This window comes from Hypomesus transpacificus, chromosome 9 (genome assembly GCF_021917145.1).
Source record: "Hypomesus transpacificus isolate Combined female chromosome 9, fHypTra1, whole genome shotgun sequence".
Lineage (NCBI taxonomy): Eukaryota > Metazoa > Chordata > Actinopteri > Osmeriformes > Osmeridae > Hypomesus > Hypomesus transpacificus.
Window position 1 is genome coordinate 18,918,837 of NC_061068.1, and position 17,692 is coordinate 18,936,528.

The 17,692-nt window shown below is 44.2% G+C and overlaps 3 protein-coding genes across 4 annotated transcripts; all 3 read right to left on the bottom strand.

Annotated features, from left to right (window-relative positions):
• Window positions 1–154: 154 nt before the first annotated feature.
• Window positions 155–2,460, bottom strand: cdca9 (cell division cycle associated 9). 2 transcript variants are annotated; one of them, XM_047025713.1, is made up of 10 exons: window positions 2,178–2,460; window positions 1,951–2,082; window positions 1,821–1,861; window positions 1,667–1,721; window positions 1,470–1,540; window positions 1,300–1,355; window positions 910–993; window positions 717–807; window positions 547–633; window positions 155–453 (listed from the first exon to the last, which is right to left on the bottom strand). In XM_047025713.1, the coding sequence occupies exons 1-10, from the start codon at window positions 2,287–2,289 to the stop codon at window positions 406–408; spliced, it is 777 nt and encodes a 258-aa protein (XP_046881669.1). In that variant the 5' UTR covers window positions 2,290–2,460; the 3' UTR covers window positions 155–405. The 2 variants fall into 2 exon arrangements, with proteins under 2 accessions (XP_046881669.1, XP_046881670.1); XM_047025714.1 differs by having other exon boundaries at window positions 288–453; window positions 1,821–1,858.
• Window positions 2,461–7,253: 4,793 nt separating this feature from the next.
• On the bottom strand, window positions 7,254–12,702 carry zgc:158258 (uncharacterized protein LOC791186 homolog). Its single transcript, XM_047026500.1, has 4 exons — window positions 12,316–12,702; window positions 9,913–10,093; window positions 9,523–9,718; window positions 7,254–9,198 (listed from the first exon to the last, which is right to left on the bottom strand). The coding sequence occupies exons 2-4, from the start codon at window positions 10,015–10,017 to the stop codon at window positions 8,000–8,002; spliced, it is 1,500 nt and encodes a 499-aa protein (XP_046882456.1). The 5' UTR covers window positions 10,018–10,093; window positions 12,316–12,702; the 3' UTR covers window positions 7,254–7,999.
• Window positions 12,703–12,963: 261 nt separating this feature from the next.
• Window positions 12,964–17,670, bottom strand: yod1 (YOD1 deubiquitinase). Its single transcript, XM_047026302.1, has 3 exons — window positions 17,607–17,670; window positions 16,327–16,551; window positions 12,964–15,803 (listed from the first exon to the last, which is right to left on the bottom strand). The coding sequence occupies exons 2-3, from the start codon at window positions 16,532–16,534 to the stop codon at window positions 15,097–15,099; spliced, it is 915 nt and encodes a 304-aa protein (XP_046882258.1). The 5' UTR covers window positions 16,535–16,551; window positions 17,607–17,670; the 3' UTR covers window positions 12,964–15,096.
• Window positions 17,671–17,692: the final 22 nt, after the last annotated feature.

Sequence of the window (17,692 nt, forward strand, 5' to 3'; positions counted from 1 at the left end):
AGCAATTTTCAGAACCATCTCCTTACCCAGGTCTCTGGATTGATGAGTTCTCTTCACCACAGCCCCTGTCTACCAAAGCAGGATTTATTTTTTAAGGTTTTATACAAATTAATATGACAATATTGTGCATATTATTCACACATTGCAACAGTTAGTCCATACCAGGTGAAAGACACTGCAGTTAATCTAATATACTGTTGTCATGGTGCTGCATGTGAAGGAAGACCCTGATTAAGCTGGCCAGGGTTAATAAACAAGATCACAGCATTATTCCAGCCCCCCAATAGACCAATGACCACTAAAGCTAAATAGACCAGCACTTGCATAATATTAAGAAGATCTTTATTTAAATCAAGTTACAGTAAAACCGGTACGTAGATGGATTGCAGGGGTGAATCACCCCAGTTAAAGACTGTTCAGTTTAAACTTGTTGGCTAGGTACACCATCAGTTTCTGAAAAACATAAGAAGTCCATTGTTTTTTTTCCTCCCCCCTTCATTGTACAGTAATGTCATTATTTTTTTGCGATAGACTAGACTCATCTACCATCAGCCTTTGCATCTGAAGAACAGCCATTTCATCCATTTGCCTCACGTCAATCTCGTCCTTGGTCTCTTCAGAAAGACAAACTGTCTGGGGAGAAACAACGTTGGTGATTTCCAATGACATGTCCAGTTAGCATCAAGGCAGGAGTGGTATAAAAAAATATATAATACCTCCCCAAGAGAGGTAGATATGGTGACGTATGGTGCAGACCCTGCCGCGAAACAGGACATGCGGTCATTACCGCTCGACAGCAGCACCGCTCTGGAGACGAGGTAAGGGACACATCCACAATGTGCCACAGGAAAAAGGCATGCCTTTTCATTTACATGTTCCTAATTTGTTAAAACAACCGATTGGTCAAACCTTTGTTTACTACTCAGTGCACTCTGGTCACTGGTTTTGGCGATACGAGACACTGCTCTCTTACAAGTTGAGGTAGAGGCACACCTGTGGCAGAAAATGCACAAACAAGCATTTAGCTGGAACTGAACAGTGTGGTGGCTTTGGGTGGATGAAAGACCAGGGTTGGTAATCACTTGAACTAAACCTAGTCTAACTGATCTAAGCTGTATGTCACCCCCACCCCAGGCTAAATCATGGTTTAGGAATGATTACAGGTTTAATTTATTAGGGAGGTTTAAACAATTCTCTAGCGGCCCGTCAATAGGAACAGGCCCAAAGAACTTCAGTGTACCTGTAACAAATGGCAAAAAAATAAACATTGAACTGGGAGTGAAAGAGCAACAAAGTTACCTTAAGCTTCCTGCGCTTGAACTTGTAACAAGAGATCTTGTTTTGTTGGTTGCCTTCTGTAAAAACAAGACCTGTGAGGGTACTTTCCTGGCAAGTGCATTGCCACAAAATTGTTTTTTTTGCCAGGTACTGAACCCTCAAACGACTATGGCAATAATGCTGGACAAAACCTTGGCTGCTTCTAACGTTTTCCTTGTCTGAGATCCTGTGATCCGTTTGGGTGCACCATCGGTGACTTTAACTGCAGATTACAAGACAATTTACAATGCAATTCCTTAGACCAGGAGGAAATGCAAAAGTGTTCTGTTAACTCCAAATGAAGACAGTAATGATTGCCTTTTATGCATAAAGATTAGTCTAGACAAACCTTTTTTGCCGCTGTGCTTCCTTGTGAGTGGCTGATCCATTTCAGGAGACTCGTTCTGTTACAGATGGCATGATGGGTGGTTACTGTATGTGCCCACTAGATCGTAGGCTATTGTTTCACGATTATAATTTGTGGAATTCTTCTGTTGTTGTACCTTAACAGCAATCGTTACGTCTCCAGCTGACAAACCACCTGCTAAGAAAACGAACATGTTCATCCTCAATATGTGAGCTACACAACATATTTAAAAGATGTCGAGATTAAGTGTACATTCTCATTTTTACCATTTATCAAATCTTTGATTAATGTATTCTGGAGGGCAGGTGGCATTTTCATTAGTTCCACTTTGAACACACGATCTACCGTGGCAAGATTTTGCTCCATTTTAGACACCATCTCGTTGATGCGGTCTTGCGCTAAGGGATGAGAAGGGCAATGTTAAGCAAAGTTCAAGAAATTTGCTTGATGTTAGCATAATTTCATGTCAGTAGTAGGCTGTCGGCAGTTTTACCATCTTTCTCGAACTGTTGGATAAAAAGAGCCGCTTTCTTTTGACGCATCTCGCTCATTTGCTCCATGAAATGCCCTTCGGCACTCACTTTTCTCGTTCGCTTTGAAGTCATGGTCTACGTTTCAGAACAACTCCTAATCCAATTCAGTTTCACATGAAAAGTTATTCACTGAACTGCAATTCCGATCAGGTGTTTCGTTAATTGGCCTAATTGCTTACATCTGTGGGTCTTTAAGAGGATAGACGTAAAAAATCACCCCGTATGTGCAACTAATGGTGGGGACATACTACAGGATAATCGGTCCGATTTCGGCCCTCCCGACAAACCTAGGTAATTTAACCCGATTATTTTAATAGTTGCGCAGATTATTTTATCAGATGTTCCATTGGTGTGAGCTGTGAGGTGTGTTAAGAGTGACCACACACTGTAGGAGCAAAACGGCTAAATCTAGGATTTTTTGTCCTCATGGTTGTGGTCTCACAGTTTGAAAATCTTATAAGATAAAAAAAAATAATTAGTGTGTCCCTAAAACAATCGCAGACACGACCCAGGAGTTATGATCTAAACTATTTTCTATGTCCAATTCGACCAGAAATGACATTACTTTTGGAATCGTAAAGTAGGTTTAGAATTTGTGCTGAATACTTTATTTTAGGTGTTTTATTCACATATGTAGGCATAAAGAAGACACATTGTACTGCAAATCACTGAAGAGTATGAAAAGGAAAACAGAAAAAAGTGTTACTGATGCCTTGAACGGACAGAAATATCTAAATAAGTTGAATATTACTGACAGTCAACTATTATTATTAAAATGGGCAAAATATGTCATATTTAAGTAAGACTACAGGTAAAACAATACAAAGTCCAAAGACATAGTTAAACAATAACTCAACAATAGTCAATAGCTCAGTTGAAAAAGGCTAGTTAACTAATATTCATTATACATCCTAAACTCCCACCAATCAGTTTCTTTTTTCAGTTCTTAAGATAGGCTACTAATGTTTAGGAACCAAAATGATTATATTTGGGTTTGCAGTGTCTCATACTAAAAGCTATGTTCAACATATGTTTTGTACTGCAACACAAATTCACTCTCAAAGGACATTAAAGTTAAAATGCCGTCAGATTAAGGTCAGGGTCAGGTGGGTCATGGTCTCTGGAGGGTTAGGGTCAGGGTCAGGTGGGTCATGGTCCCTGGAGGGTTAGGGTCAGGGTCAGGTGGGTCATGGTCCCTGGAGGGTTAGGGTCAGGGTCAGGTGGGTCATGGTCCCTGGAGGGTTAGGGTCAGGGTCAGGTGGGTCATGGTCCCTGGAGGGTTAGGGTCAGGGTTAGGTGGGTCATGGTCCCTGGAGGGTTAGGGTCAGGGTCAGGTGGGTCATGGTCCCTGGAGGGTTAGGGTCAGGGTCAGGTGGGTCATGGTCCCTGGAGGGTTAGGGTCAGGTGGGTCATGGTCCCTGGAGGGTTAGGGTCAGGGTCAGGTGGGTCATGGTCCCTAGAGGGTTAGGGTCAGGTGGGTCATGGTCCCTGGAGGGTCAGGGTCAGGTGGGTCATGGTCCCTGGAGGGTTAGGGTTAGGTGGGTCATGGTCCCTGGAGGGTTAGGGTCAGGTGGGTCATGGTCCCTGGAGGGTTAGGGTCAGGGTCAGGTGGGTCATGGTCCCTAGAGGGTTAGGGTCAGGTGGGTCATGGTCCCTGGAGGGTCAGGGTCAGGTGGGTCATGGTCCCTGGAGGGTTAGGGTTAGGTGGGTCATGGTCCCTGGAGGGTTAGGGTCAGGGTTAGGCAGGTGATGGTCCCTGGAGGGTTAGGGTAGGCTTAGGCAGGTGATTGTCCCAGGAGGCTGTGGCCAGAGCAGGAAGAGACTGTCTTTGACCTCACATTCCACATTCTCGAGCCAAGGCTGCTACCTTTTAGGGTTCAATACTACCTCACAAACCTTGTTTTTCTCTTCAAGGAGATCAGTTGACCGTCTCGAGAAAGTTTTCTACGCATACGACCTGTGGAAGAGGTCGCTCTCCATGGTTCTGAAAAGTACGATTGTTGGGTATGTTTGTCGGTGTTATACTTTTGTCTTGACATACAATTTCAATTTTTTAATGATACAAACATACTTTTTTTATCATACAGTGTACTTACAAGCATTTACCACATGCCCCTTGATCAATCCCCCTTTTGATATCTCATGATCAGTCACACCCATGACCTATTGCACCAGCATTTCCTTAAAGTCATAAATCAAACTATTACATTTTGACATAATTTCCCACTTGTGACTACCATTGACATGTTCTAATGCGTGACCTTGTGACCTCCGCCATGGGAAATAAACTCCCTTAACCAGAGGGGGCCACCTCCAGCCCTGATGAAAGATTTAGATATAGGATACAGCAGGCCCACATAGTGTGTGTGTGACCTCCAGAATGATGAGTGATACATCTATAGGATTCATCAAACTGAAGCAGTGTGTGGTGTGTTAAGGTGTTATTTACTGTCCATATCACTCATACAATAGAAAGTGTAGGCTAATTAAACACATTTAACACTTTACCCAGTCAAGGACCCATGTCTAAATCCTGGCTAAAAGTGTTAATCTTTGCTCAGTCATTCTAGAAGAGAATGTGTAATTAAGTATTTATTTATTTAACATCTAGTCTAGTTTCTATATGGCTCAGGCAGCTGGGAATGGTGTCAATTTCTTGATGTGAAACCGTCATATGCAAAGCACTCTAACATGCTGACATGGATATCGTCAGGCCATAATAATACCTGCCTGGCAGAGAGATAACGCTGCAGTGCTACCATAGCAACAGCCCGATGCAATGACCATTCCACCAGAGAAGGTTTAGTGTCTATTTTGTGTCCAGTTTGTCTCTGTGTTGTGACAGTTTTCCATCAGTTTTGTGCCTGTTTTATGTGGGCTGTATGAGACTGTCTCTTCCAGGCCAGTGAATCAAAGGAACGGAACTCTTTGTGCTGAAAGAATGAGCGAGTCGAGCAACACAGAGAGTAAGGTGCTTATCTCCCTCAGTGAAAAACAGGTTCACCCAGAGTAGGAGCTCAGTTTCATTTGATAGCACAAGAGTGCAGAGTAGGCTTTCTCATCGTCGGAGTGGTGTGGGTGTAAGACGAGTAGCATGACTGATAATCCACCTGGAGGACGGGTGCTCTGGAGAGGCAGGGAGGTGAACGCCATGCTGAACCCGAGTTGAATATAGGCTAGCAAGTTTGAGATAACCAACTAGTATGTAGACAAAAATCCACAGCAGTGCATTCAGTTAGCCAAAGTAATTAGTTGTCTCATCCTTTATATATATATATAAACCATGACAGGTGTCACATATGAAGGGGTGAAAACATAAAGTATACTGTACTACAACAAACAACAACCCTTCTGATGGTGGTGGTTATACAGTGCCCTCCAAAAGTATTGGAACAGTGAGGCGAATTCCTTTATTTTTGCTGTAGACTGAAAACATTTGGGCTTGACATCAAATAATGAACGTGAGACCAGAGATCAACGTTTCAGCTTTTATTTCCAGGTATTTACATCAGAATCTGATGCACAACTAAGAAAATATCACATTTTGTTTGAATCCACCCATTTGTCATGTGATCAAAAGTATTGGAAGAGATATACTTAAAACATATTTAAGTGAATAAGACTTAATATTTAGTTGCAAATCCTTTGCTTTCAATAACTGCAGCAAGTCTGTGACCCATTGACGTCACCAAACTTTTGCATTCTTCCTTTTTGATGCTTTCCCAGGCTTTCACTGCAGCCTCTTTCAGTTGTTGTTTGTTTTGTGGGGTTCCTCCCTTCAGTCTCCTCTTAAGCAGGTAAAATGCATGCTCTATAGGGTTTAAGTCTGGAGATTGACTTGGCCAGTCTAATACCTTCCATTTCTTGCCCCTGATGAACTCCTTTGTTGTTTTGGCAGTGTGTTTTGGGTCGTTATCTTGCTGCATGATGAAGGCTCTGCCAATCAGTTTGGTTGCATCTTTCCTTAAATTGGCAGACAAAATGTTTCTGTAGACTTCCGAGTTCATTTTGCTGCTGCCATCATGTGTTACATCCTCAATGAAGATTAATGAGCCCGTCCCAGAAGAAGCCATGCAAGCCCAAGCCATGACATTACCTCCACCGTGTTTCACAGATGAGCTTGTGTGTTTGGGATCATGAGCAGTTCCTTTCTTTCTCCAAACTTTAGCCTTTCCATCACTTTGGTAAAAGTTAATCTTTGTCTCATCAGTCCATAAAACTTTGTCCCAGAATTTTTGAGGTTCATCTCTGTACTTTTTGGCAAATTCCAGCCTGGCCTTCCTATTCTTCTTGCTAATGAGTGGTTTGCATCTTCTGGTGTAGCCCTTGTACTTTTGTTCATGAAGTCTTCTGCGAACAGTAGATAGTGATACCTTCACTCCTGCCATCTGGAGGTTGTTGCTGATCTCACTAACAGTTGTTTTAGGGTCTTTCTTTACAGCTCTTACAATGTTTCTGTCATCAACTGCTGATGTTTTCCTTGGTCTACCTGTTCGACGTCTGTTACTTAGTACACCAGTAGTTTTCTTCTTCTTCAGGACATTCCAAATGGTTGTACTGGCTATGGCCAATGTTTCTGCAATGGCTCTGATTGATTTTCCATCTTCTCTAAGACTCACAATTGCTTGTTTTTCACCCAAAGACAGCGCTCTGGTTTTCATGTTGTTTTCACCTCTGAATACAGTCTGCATAGACAAAACCTATCTTACCCAATCTGAACCTGAGTGTAGACATTCAGTGGTATTTATTGATTGAATAATGTATGTAATAGGACACACCTGGGCAACAAAACACACCTGTCAGTCACATGTTCCAATACTTTTGCTCACGTGACAAATGGGTGGGTTCGAACAAAAAGGTGATATTTTCTAATTTGTGCATCAGATCCTGATGTAAATACCTGGAAATAAAAGCTGAAACGTTGATCTCTGGTTTCACATTCATCGTTTGATGTCAAGCCCAAATGTTTTCAGTCTACAGCAAAAATAAAGGAATTGGCCTCACTGTTCCAATACTTTTGGAGGGCACTGTATGTAGAATGCTGTAACAAAAAAAACGTACCGCCAAACGAATATCGAAAATTGCAGTTGATGTTCCAAAACTGCAGTTTTTTTGCAAAGGCAAATGTTTTGATGCTACAGAAACCGCTTCTGTCAAGTCTCTGTTTAGACATCTGTTCGTGCCCTCGTTCAAAACCAAAACTATGATTAGCTTGTAAGTGTGGACAAAGACGGCTGTTATTTAATAGCAGTAAGGAAAGTAAGACAAACATAAAACTTTGTTCACAACAATATTTAGACAAAAACTGCAGGAAACTGATGGGGGAAACAACTTTTAAAAAACATCACTCGCACAGTAAAACACTGATATGAAACTATTGTTGAACTGACAACCTTAGATCATAAAAAAAAAATATATAAACATGTTTTGGATTCATTTTAACAGTGTCAGTTTGTATTTTCTTTTCTATTAATTGGTCATATGAAGATATTTTGTAACACAATGATTATTCTACAGCTAAAGCAAATTACATTAGAACAATTGAAATACCATTCTTTCAATAATCTCATTCATGAGATAACCTTTTTCCTGACTTTCAACTGAACAAAGTAGTGTACAAGTAACTGACAGTCAATTGAAAGTGCTGGCTGATTGAAATGAGCTGGGTGTGTGTTCAAAGCTCAAAGTATAATTTCAAGGACTTAAAAGCGAACTGGCCCCAAAAGTCTTCTTCCTGTTCCTGTCTGACACTCACCCAAGTCTGAAGTGTAGGAACCCTTCACTAGTCTTTCAGCAGGCCGAGTTTCCTCAGGGCCTGCTTTCTATCCTCTCCCATGTTGGGCACCCTCACCACACTGAACCCCACCAGCTGTGCAGGTTTTTGGGCCCCGTGCTTGGCAGAAGCAGCAGTGGAAGAGACCGTTTCTGGGGCTTTGCTTGAGCCAACTGGAGGACCACATCCAGCCTTCCTCTGGCTGCTCAGGGCATCAGAGAGGGGCTTGGGGACGCTCTGCTCAGTGGCATGGCTTCCCAGCCCGACCCCGGAGCGCTCCAGGGTGGCAGCCTTGACCCCGCTGGGTCTCAGCGGGTGTGAGAGGGGTGCGGCAGGCTCCTCGCTCCTGGAGCGATGGAGAAGGAGACTGCTGCTGCTCTGCACTGGCCGGGGCTTAGACAGGGCCTCCCTGGAACCCTGGATGTAGGAGAAGGGATGGCCTTGTCCCGGGTTGCTGAGGCCTGGCTCTTTAAGGACGCTGTGAGCAGAGAGGTCCCAGTAAGAGTGGGACTTGAGAGGGCAGAGCGAGGAGTCCACACGCTTGGGCTCTGGCGTGCTGTCTCTCAGGAGCCCCAGCTTCAGCAGGGCCTCCTTCCTCACTCTCTCACTCTGCAGTGAGTCTGAGGTGGGAGAGGCAGCTGCTACTTCCTTGGGACTCCGGGAGGGCATTCTTTGGGGCTTGGGAGCCACGACCGGTGGACTGGGGTTGGACCTGATGGGCTTTTGGGGATGTGGGTCAGAGGGGGTCGTGGGGTGGCTGCTCCCATGGTGACCCTGCAAGGGTGTGGTGGGACCCGACGGCTGTTTGTTCCTGTCTCTGGAGGGGTCAGCTCCGGGGCTGTCGGGAGCTCTCTTCATGGAGGCACTCTTCCTCAGCTGGACCAGAGCTTCATAGGACAGAGGGCCTCGGGGTAACCCCACCTCAGGGCCTCCTGGAGGGCCCCGGACTTTGGTGGGAGGAGGGACCACCACAACGTTCACCTCGGACGGGACCCCACATTGACCCGACCTGGGCTTGGTGACTGAGAATGAGGCCTTGGACCCGGGTTGGAAGTTTTCCTTGTTTGGCTCCAGGCCTGGTCTGGTCTTGGGCTGCAGGCTGGAGGAGATGTTGGCCATGACCAGGGGGGTGGGAACCAGGTAGCTGTACGCTGGCTCAGATGGCTTACCTTCCCTGGCTGGCTGGTCACAGGTATGTCTGGATACATCTACAAGGCGAGAAATCTCTCATGACACACATGCTTCTCCCAGTTTACTCCAAGACCCTTGTTTTAGTCATTGGTCCGATGTGAGATCTGAATCTGAATGTCTGGGATACCACACATCCTGTACATTTGTGTCTTATATCTATACTGATCTTGTTACTTTTATAATTGTTCTAAATGTTATAACAGAGGTCCTACTTAAAAATAAGAAGCACACGTCTGCCATTTTATATGAAATGAAAGTAACAAACAAACTTGGAACTTAAACATCCTAAATCTAGCAAAAGACTTGACCACTAGTCTGTCTATTGGGTCCATGTCACTCACTGTAAAGCTTGCTTTGCCCCATGGAGGCTGAGAGATTGGCCATCTTGTTAGCCAAGTTGCCGGGGGTGGGCAGACGATCTGGCTCGTCATTGGACAATCCGCTGTCTTCCTCGGTGCTGAGGGACTCGATAGTCTCCTCCAGGAACATGAGGCAGGCCTTCTCCTCAGCAGAGAGATGCTCCAGGCTGTCGTCACTCTGGAACCCACACACACATACACGGTACACACAAAGGTGCAGACACACACACAGACACACACAAAGGTCAGTTGTCATGTATGTAATAATTTCATTTATCAATATTCCGGTGACTTAAACTCCTCGTGTGGGCTTGAGTGGACAGCAAAAGAGGACAGCGTGTGTAGTGACAAAGTGAAGGAGTGGCTACTTACGTAACTCGAGTTCATGCTGACCACACTGTCACAACTTCCCGCGCTGTCCATGCCAGCCATGGTCTCCATGGTGATGCCACCAGGCCACGTGTCACTCTTTGGCATGGTAGAGGGGAAGTTGGGTTGTGGACTCTAGACTGCCTGTGTTTGGAAACCCACTGTTTCTTTCAGAGGTGCCCGTCTGGTTCGTGTGACAGAAGAGGAAGTTTCTTTTGAATCAGATGTTTCACTATGATTTTTTTTTAATAAAAACTGTCCAATTCAGAAATGGTTGTTTACGTTTTGTCTCCCAAATTCACATACGGCAGCTGATGATCATTGGATCTTCGGAAGCATACGTTAAACCTGTTCTCTGTATCTTCATCACGCACCCCACCCAGCTTTTTAAGCCTTCCTGTCACTACGGAATTGTCTTAACTGCCGGTGGATGTGTTTAGCAACAGCCTGCCCAATAGTGAATGGCAACAGCTAGCGGAGGGGTAGCTGAGTATCGTGACTAAGTCTGTGTCGGTCAGATACCTTAGATAACAAACTACTCTCTCAGCTTGCATACATGTGACTCAGATTACAGCACATGTTTCACTAAGCCCCTTAGTCAGGATCAATTTCATTCTGAGTGGAACACATCACACATTATCTTCTTCCTAGAGGCCATTTGAGATGCAGCTGACCATGGAGTGCGGCCTTATCTGTCAGGATAAAATGTGAAGGACGTTGAATTGTGGACTTGCAAGCAACAGTCTTTTAGACCGAAGAAAGTACTATTGCAGTGGTTCTCAACTGTTTGTCAACCCCCCCCCCCCCCCTTTAAAATTAGAACATTATTTCACCTCCCTCTCCTGTAATAACTACATACTTTTTTTGAAAAATACAAACATTTCAACATCCTTATTCCCTCCCCCCTCCCACGTCCTAGTTGGAGAACCGCTAACTACTGAATTTACTTTAAAAATCTTGAGACAAAAGTATCTAAAAGTACAGTCTATTGATAGTAGTAGTAGCAGTAGTAGTAGTATGCCTACAGCACTAGAACCATACTAAACCCTGACAAATACAAAGAGTTCTAGAAGAGCCTGGTAGAACTTCAACACCTGAGTAGAGCTGTCTAAGTAGGTCAAGGCAGCTCTAGATACAATAGGTGTCCTGTTTGCTGTTCTACCTTTGCTGTGAAGCAATCCCTTTTTGCGAGTTGAACAACCCATGCCTGCCGTTTATGTGAAGCCAGCAGCCCTAATCACTCACCCACCATCCTTCCTGAGAGCTGAGGATTTGAATGATGACAAAGCAGACGATAACGTTTATTGTCTTTCCACCTCACGCAATCTAAAACTGATCCCATGCAAATATCATTAACAACTTTGCAAGCGGGGTGTAGGGAATGGAGATTACGGACGGTACACAGTGACTGGTTCAAGAAGCAGGGTTTGTTAGAAGTTCAACATGATTACCTTCCCAATCACGTATCTCTCAGTTCTACACAGGCTGTTATCAGACAGACTGGGTCATATGCCTTATGCTGTAATTTCCTTTGAAATACAGCAACCCCAGACCATCTAGTCAATCATTACTGTGTCTAACCATCCCTCCCAGACAATTGGCACACACTCACTGGCTGGGCTATTGTGGATATTTGGTATTCCCACAGTCAAACTATCACAAACTGTCCAGAGCTCAGCTCAAAGGTCCCTTTCCCTTCATAATAAGGAGGGCCTGTCTTTTTTTAGGATTGTCTCCAAAAGCAATTCATGCTAAGAACGTGATCAGACGCTTATTTACCTTAAGTGTAAACTTTCAATAAAGTCATGATTATGCTGTGTTGAAACGGGACTATTTATTGCCATAACACAGGAAGGACACTGTGATCATTGCCATTTCCAATCACTAGTGTGACAACAGGCAGTAATAATTAATAAAGTCTGTTATACAGACAATTAAGTTATTCTGTATGTAATCCAGCGCCCGTGCACAAGCGTGACTCGTTGATAAAATATGAGTTACGTGTGGGTTAAAGTTAAACCAAAATCACATGGCTTTCGCATTCCTGAGAGTCCAGTTAAAGCTGCCACACTCAGTGAAAGGCCTTGGTGTACTGGAATAATAGACCCGCAAGATGAGTAAATACGCAAATACTGAATGCCATATGAACAAATACTTAAAAATACAAAGACAAAATTATGTACTATTTCATAAACATGTTACCACTTAAATTATACATTTTTTGGGCAGATTGCTTATTTTCAAAATTATTTAAATGAAAGAATGCTAATTTTGTACACGTTGTCAAACTAAAACATTTGTTTAAACTCTGAAAAACGTTTCATGAGAATTGCTTAATTTAAAATCATTCGTGGAGCTTATACACTGCAACGTTTGGTAAACACGTATGAGTTGATATTTACATACCTGGAAAGTCAATGAAATTCTAGAAACCGTTATGTTAAAAGTCTTTCCAATGAATAAATCCCTGAAGTGAAGTTGATAACATACGCGCCGTTGATGTTCAGTCTGGTCATGTCGTGTTCAACTGCACCTTGTCCCAGGTAATTCACTACGTAGTCAGTGTTAGCCAATCACAGCGAGGTATGCACATCGTTGAAATCGTAGGTTACTCCTGTTTCTATAAAGTGTTTTAAACCTCTCTCTGTAGTCCTGCTGTTCTACACCGGTTGGTAAATTACAGTAATTTGTTTTTGTTGAAACTCAATTTTGGGGATTCAACTTGCCGGTTCACTGAGTGTTAGGGAGTGTATTTACTATGTTAAAGGGGCGACTGTCAGTCATTCACTCTTAAATCCTATTAATGCAGGTTAAAGGTTCCTTAAAATAACGCGATTTAATCCCAGTGAATTGGCAGGGCTTTAATCTCGTTTGAACGATGGGATTCGTCATTGATAGCCGTTTGGTGCTTAGTTTACACTGTCAATACCTACACAAACAGAGATTAGTTAATGTCGCGGTGCATTTTGAGTAACCTCTCCCATTACGTCAATCTGTGTTGACAAATTTGAAAAGATGCCACACAGTTTTGTTTAGGTACAACAACAAACGAGTGAACGCAAAATGAATTTTGTTGGAATTACAACTCTTTATTGTGACACAACATTGGAAAAATCAAGTAAATCCAGATTAACGGTAGTGCTTAGTGTGCAACATTCATTATAAGTGTCCTTGTAAAAAGCTGTGACTGGGAACTCGTGTGAGCTGTAGTATCATTGATCACTTTTTCATCTGGCACCAGGAGCCAGTCCCACACCACCTATACCAGGGCATACAGGCCTGGTCACACACTCTGGCACAAAAAACTTTATGACCCATAGTTTTTCAGTCTTTCACATTATGCTGGTTAAAATGCTTACCTTTGACCTAAATGTAAAACCCCAATACTGAAACCAACATGTTACTGAATCAGTATGGGAGCATTAAAACTGTTTCCACAAGTGAATATAGGTAGAATAGCCTGTAGACTTGGACAATACAGAACCAGATCACAGCTTTATATACCATTAAGCAGTGACTGCCAACAGAAAATGATGACCAGAATACGTTTCAACCTCTGTGATAAGGAAACTATATCATGACAAAAGAATACGTAATGCCACAGTATATCAACACCTCTTGAGAGTCGGCCTTCTGAATTAAGACATAGATATGCGGAGGAGGTGGAGGGACCTGTAGAAGCATCGCGGATAGCGGCCGCCAGTCTTTCTCACGTCATCATGCAATCACAAGGGACAAGCGTGGACCGACAACATCTCTTGACGTCACACGGTGTGACGTGTCATACAGGCTACACGTGAGCGCACAGCCCACGGGGACAGGGGAGGCCCCGACACACTGTTGTGGACTGAATGTGGACATGAAGAGCACACAGGGTGGACTGGACCTGAATTGCAAACACATCAGCAGTGAGGACTCTTCTCACACAGCACCCCTACACAGTCCATCACCATCCTCGAGTTCTGTTCACCCATTGATTAAAGAAAACTCCAACAGTTCACCTATACACCACTAATTACACTTGGTATGTAGTTAAAAATGTCAGCATATATATGTATATGCGTAAAAAACACTTAAAAAATTGCAAAGGAGTAAGCTGAAAGAAAACAATTGCCTATTTGGATGACTTGTCTTGGGTTATGCAATACACTTAAGTAATATTTGCTTGATGTTGATCAACAAAATGTCATCATACCATAAAATAAATGTTAAAACTTGGCTGCCCACATAGCAAAACAAAAATTATGAGTGAAAAATAAGTTAATACCTTGTGAAATGAACTTGACCACAGCACCATTGTATATATTCTTCTGACCTGCTGACCTGAAACAACCAAACTATGCTGATACTATGAAATTCCAAAGCCATCACTGCCATGAGAGACACTCCCATCTCTGGACATTTATCAATTATCATTAAAAACAACCAGCTAATCAGGCAATCTCACACAACCATCTTCCTGTCCTCAACCATGAGCAAAAACTCTAACTATGGTAATGACCCTCAGGGTCACAAGAGATGATGACACGTGTGCCATCGTCACCAGGGCTACCTTGTGCCAAGAAATGTGCCAACCAAAGGACGACTTGTAATGTTTTGGTTTAAACAGACATTTCTGCATTGGTAAACCGTAAACTGAACACATGCTACACATGAGGAACCTGACATAGCCGAACAGCAGTCACATGACTGCGTGTTGGGTTTAGCATTAGGACTTTGAGTAACTGATCCATATGATAATCCGACAAAATGATTTAATGAGGTCCGAACTGTAGTAGCTTGGGAACTAAAAAGCAGTGCAGTAATACTGGACAGTTAGGGCAGGACAGACAGAGAAGGCGGAGGTAAACAGGTAGGACTGGAGAGAGGAGGTTAGACAGGTAGGGTTAGACAGGTAGAACTGGACCGATTAGGGTTAGACAGAGATAGGACTCCACAGGTAGGGTTAAGAGAGGTAGGATTGGACAGGTAGGGTTAGAGAGGTAGGATTGGACAGGTAGGGTTAGAGAGGTAGGATTGGACACTGTCGGCAGAATCGCCCAAGACGTTCCAGGACGCCACGAGACAGAGACGGACAGACGGGGTGTTCGCGGGTGGAGGGGGGTGACCTTAGAGAAGGAGGGTGGGGTGGGGGACACAAAAGGGGCATCCATCCACTCCACCCCCCCCTCCCTCCCCCCCCCTCCCTCACACCTCTCCGAAGTTGGTGTGGCCCGTCTCCTTGGCATGCTCGCGGGCCTCCTTCTGTCCGACCAGGCCCGTCTGGCACACCATGCAGCGCAGCGCGAAGCGGTTGACGTCCGTGAACTGCCTCTTCCTGCGGGCCTCGTCTGCCAGCTCCAGGGCCTGCGCCAGGATCACATCGTCCGTGGTGGAGAACACAGTCTGGGGCGGCGCGTCCGAGCCGGGCGCCTCCTTCTGGAGGGGGTCGTAGTGGATGCCGTCGTAGATGAGCAGCACGCGCTTGTGGTAGCCAGCGTCCTCGCCGAAGCGGTCCACGCGGACCGTCTGCGTGTCCACCACGCCGATCTCGCACTGGTAGAACTTGGAAAGGATGGACACCTCGATGGCGCCGCCCCAGGTGTCGTCCCGGCGGATCCAGGCGCAGTACTCGTCGTTGGTCTTGCCCAGCACGGCCTCCGAGTACGCCGCGGGGTCGCTGGACACGATCTGGGCGATCAGGCCCCGCATCTCCGGGGCGCAGGCCGGGTCGTAGACGCCGCCCTCCACCACGTAGGAGACGCTGGTGAACAGGCAGGAGTTGTCGGCCGGGACGACGCGGCGGGCCAGCACCGGAGGACAGTCCAGCTTCGGGCCCTTTGGGATGGGGGTGACCACGGCGTTAGCCTGGGGCTTGGGCTTGTTCTTCTCCTCCTCCACGATGAGCGTGTCACCTGGAAGCAGTAATGCATGGGTGAATCTCGACCACAACCGGTAAAAACAGTTGTTGCTTGACACTGACCACCCAAGAGCTGTTCGAAGTAGAACTATGCACTTCTGATCCTTGATTTTCTGCTGTACTTTAAAGATGCGCTATTTGCATTATGGTTTATTTTTATAAAAGCAGCTAAATCAATAAAAAATCTAAAATACAGAAATGAGTGATAAATGTGTAAATATACACAATGTATTCTGGTACACATGGTTTTGTAATATTATTGAGTGATATTTTTTCACAGAATAAATTCCATTTAAGGATAGTATTGTGAGAATAAGCTAATTCACCAAACGGTGTATTTTTTACCCTTGACACTTATTTTTACCAGGGGCACCAATGATTCCGGTGTTGACTGTATACATTAACTAGCCACGAGTAACTTCACTAACCTTCTCCACACCCCTCACTGCTCACCCTAAACCTCAACTGAAGCAACCTCAGTACAAAACTACTGCGTAAGCCGTTGGTCTGAAACCCACCTGATTTGATGGGGTAATCCTTGAGGTGGGCATCTCCGTCCCTCAAGTCCAGACTGGAAGGAGGGTAGCCCACCATGATCTTCTGGATGTCACAGGGGATTCCCGTCAGCTCCTCCACCTTGCTCTTCAGCTCCTGCACACAGGACTGGTGCGTCAGGCCCTGCATGATGTGGCTGCCGTTTTTGGTCTTACAACGTAGCCTCAACATCCTAGCCCCCTTTTACTCTGGAAGAAAAGGTTAAATGTCATCTGATGAGCACTGGCTTCTCGCCACAGGCTCCTGCTCGATGGTTAACATCCAATACATTGTACGCTTTTATCCTCATGCGACGTACAAGTGGGGATTTAACATGGGACATTTTGATCTGCAGTCAAATGCTCCATCACTATTAAACAGGCTGCATGGCAGTTTAGGTAGACAACTCAAACACAGTTTGTAAAACATCAGATATTGTGGTAATAGTTAGTTTAATTTTGTCTTGGGAAAACCAAACAACAACAGATATTAGGTTTGTATCAATGGACACAGCTTTATGATTCTATCCTCCCAACATGCTGGTAAGGTAGCCTACATATGCCATGCTAGGAGCGAATAATTTGACTTAGTTTGACAATGAGGCAGCTAGCTTGTTTAGATTTTTTAAAATCTTTTAGCTAACAAATTATGTTGTTGAAAAGCTCTGGGCTCTTGCTGTTGTGATTTCAGCCGCACTGAACAAGTACATTCTCTAACAAGTAAACTGCTGATGACAGGAACTGAGTGACAGAAGAACTCATTGAACTCAACTCTTTTGTTCTCTATTCAGCTAACTAACATGCTAACAAGCTAGCTAGCTTCTTGGCTGGCTTAAACTACTGCAGCTCGCTTTATAGCTACTTCACTAGCTTTACTTTAGCTAGCTGCCACTCCCAAATAGCAACCTAATGCCTGTGTGCGATTAGTAGTGAAAACCGCTTAATATTTTATTATTATTTGCATTCTACAGTTGCTCCTTTGAGTGGATTGCAAACTACTGGACCACCTGATACTAACACATATTTGGTAGCTAAGCTATCTGGCTAGCTAACTAGCCTACGCTAGTAGTAGTAGTGAGACTACAAAACATCCAGTTTGCCTGCTAGCTAGCGCTCTAGCTAGCTTAATAGTTAGATTTCTATTTAGTGCGTTAATTGTCACGCCATTTATAATTTCACCCACAAACTGCTGTATTTGACCCGTATCAATTTGTAAAAAATGAACATAAATAACGTTTTGAATCGCTCGTCATTTAGCCGCTTACCAGAAGTAAACTGTCAATGCCTCAAACAAATACCACCAAGTATAAATCATGCGTTATACGTCACACGTACACGGCAACATAATCAT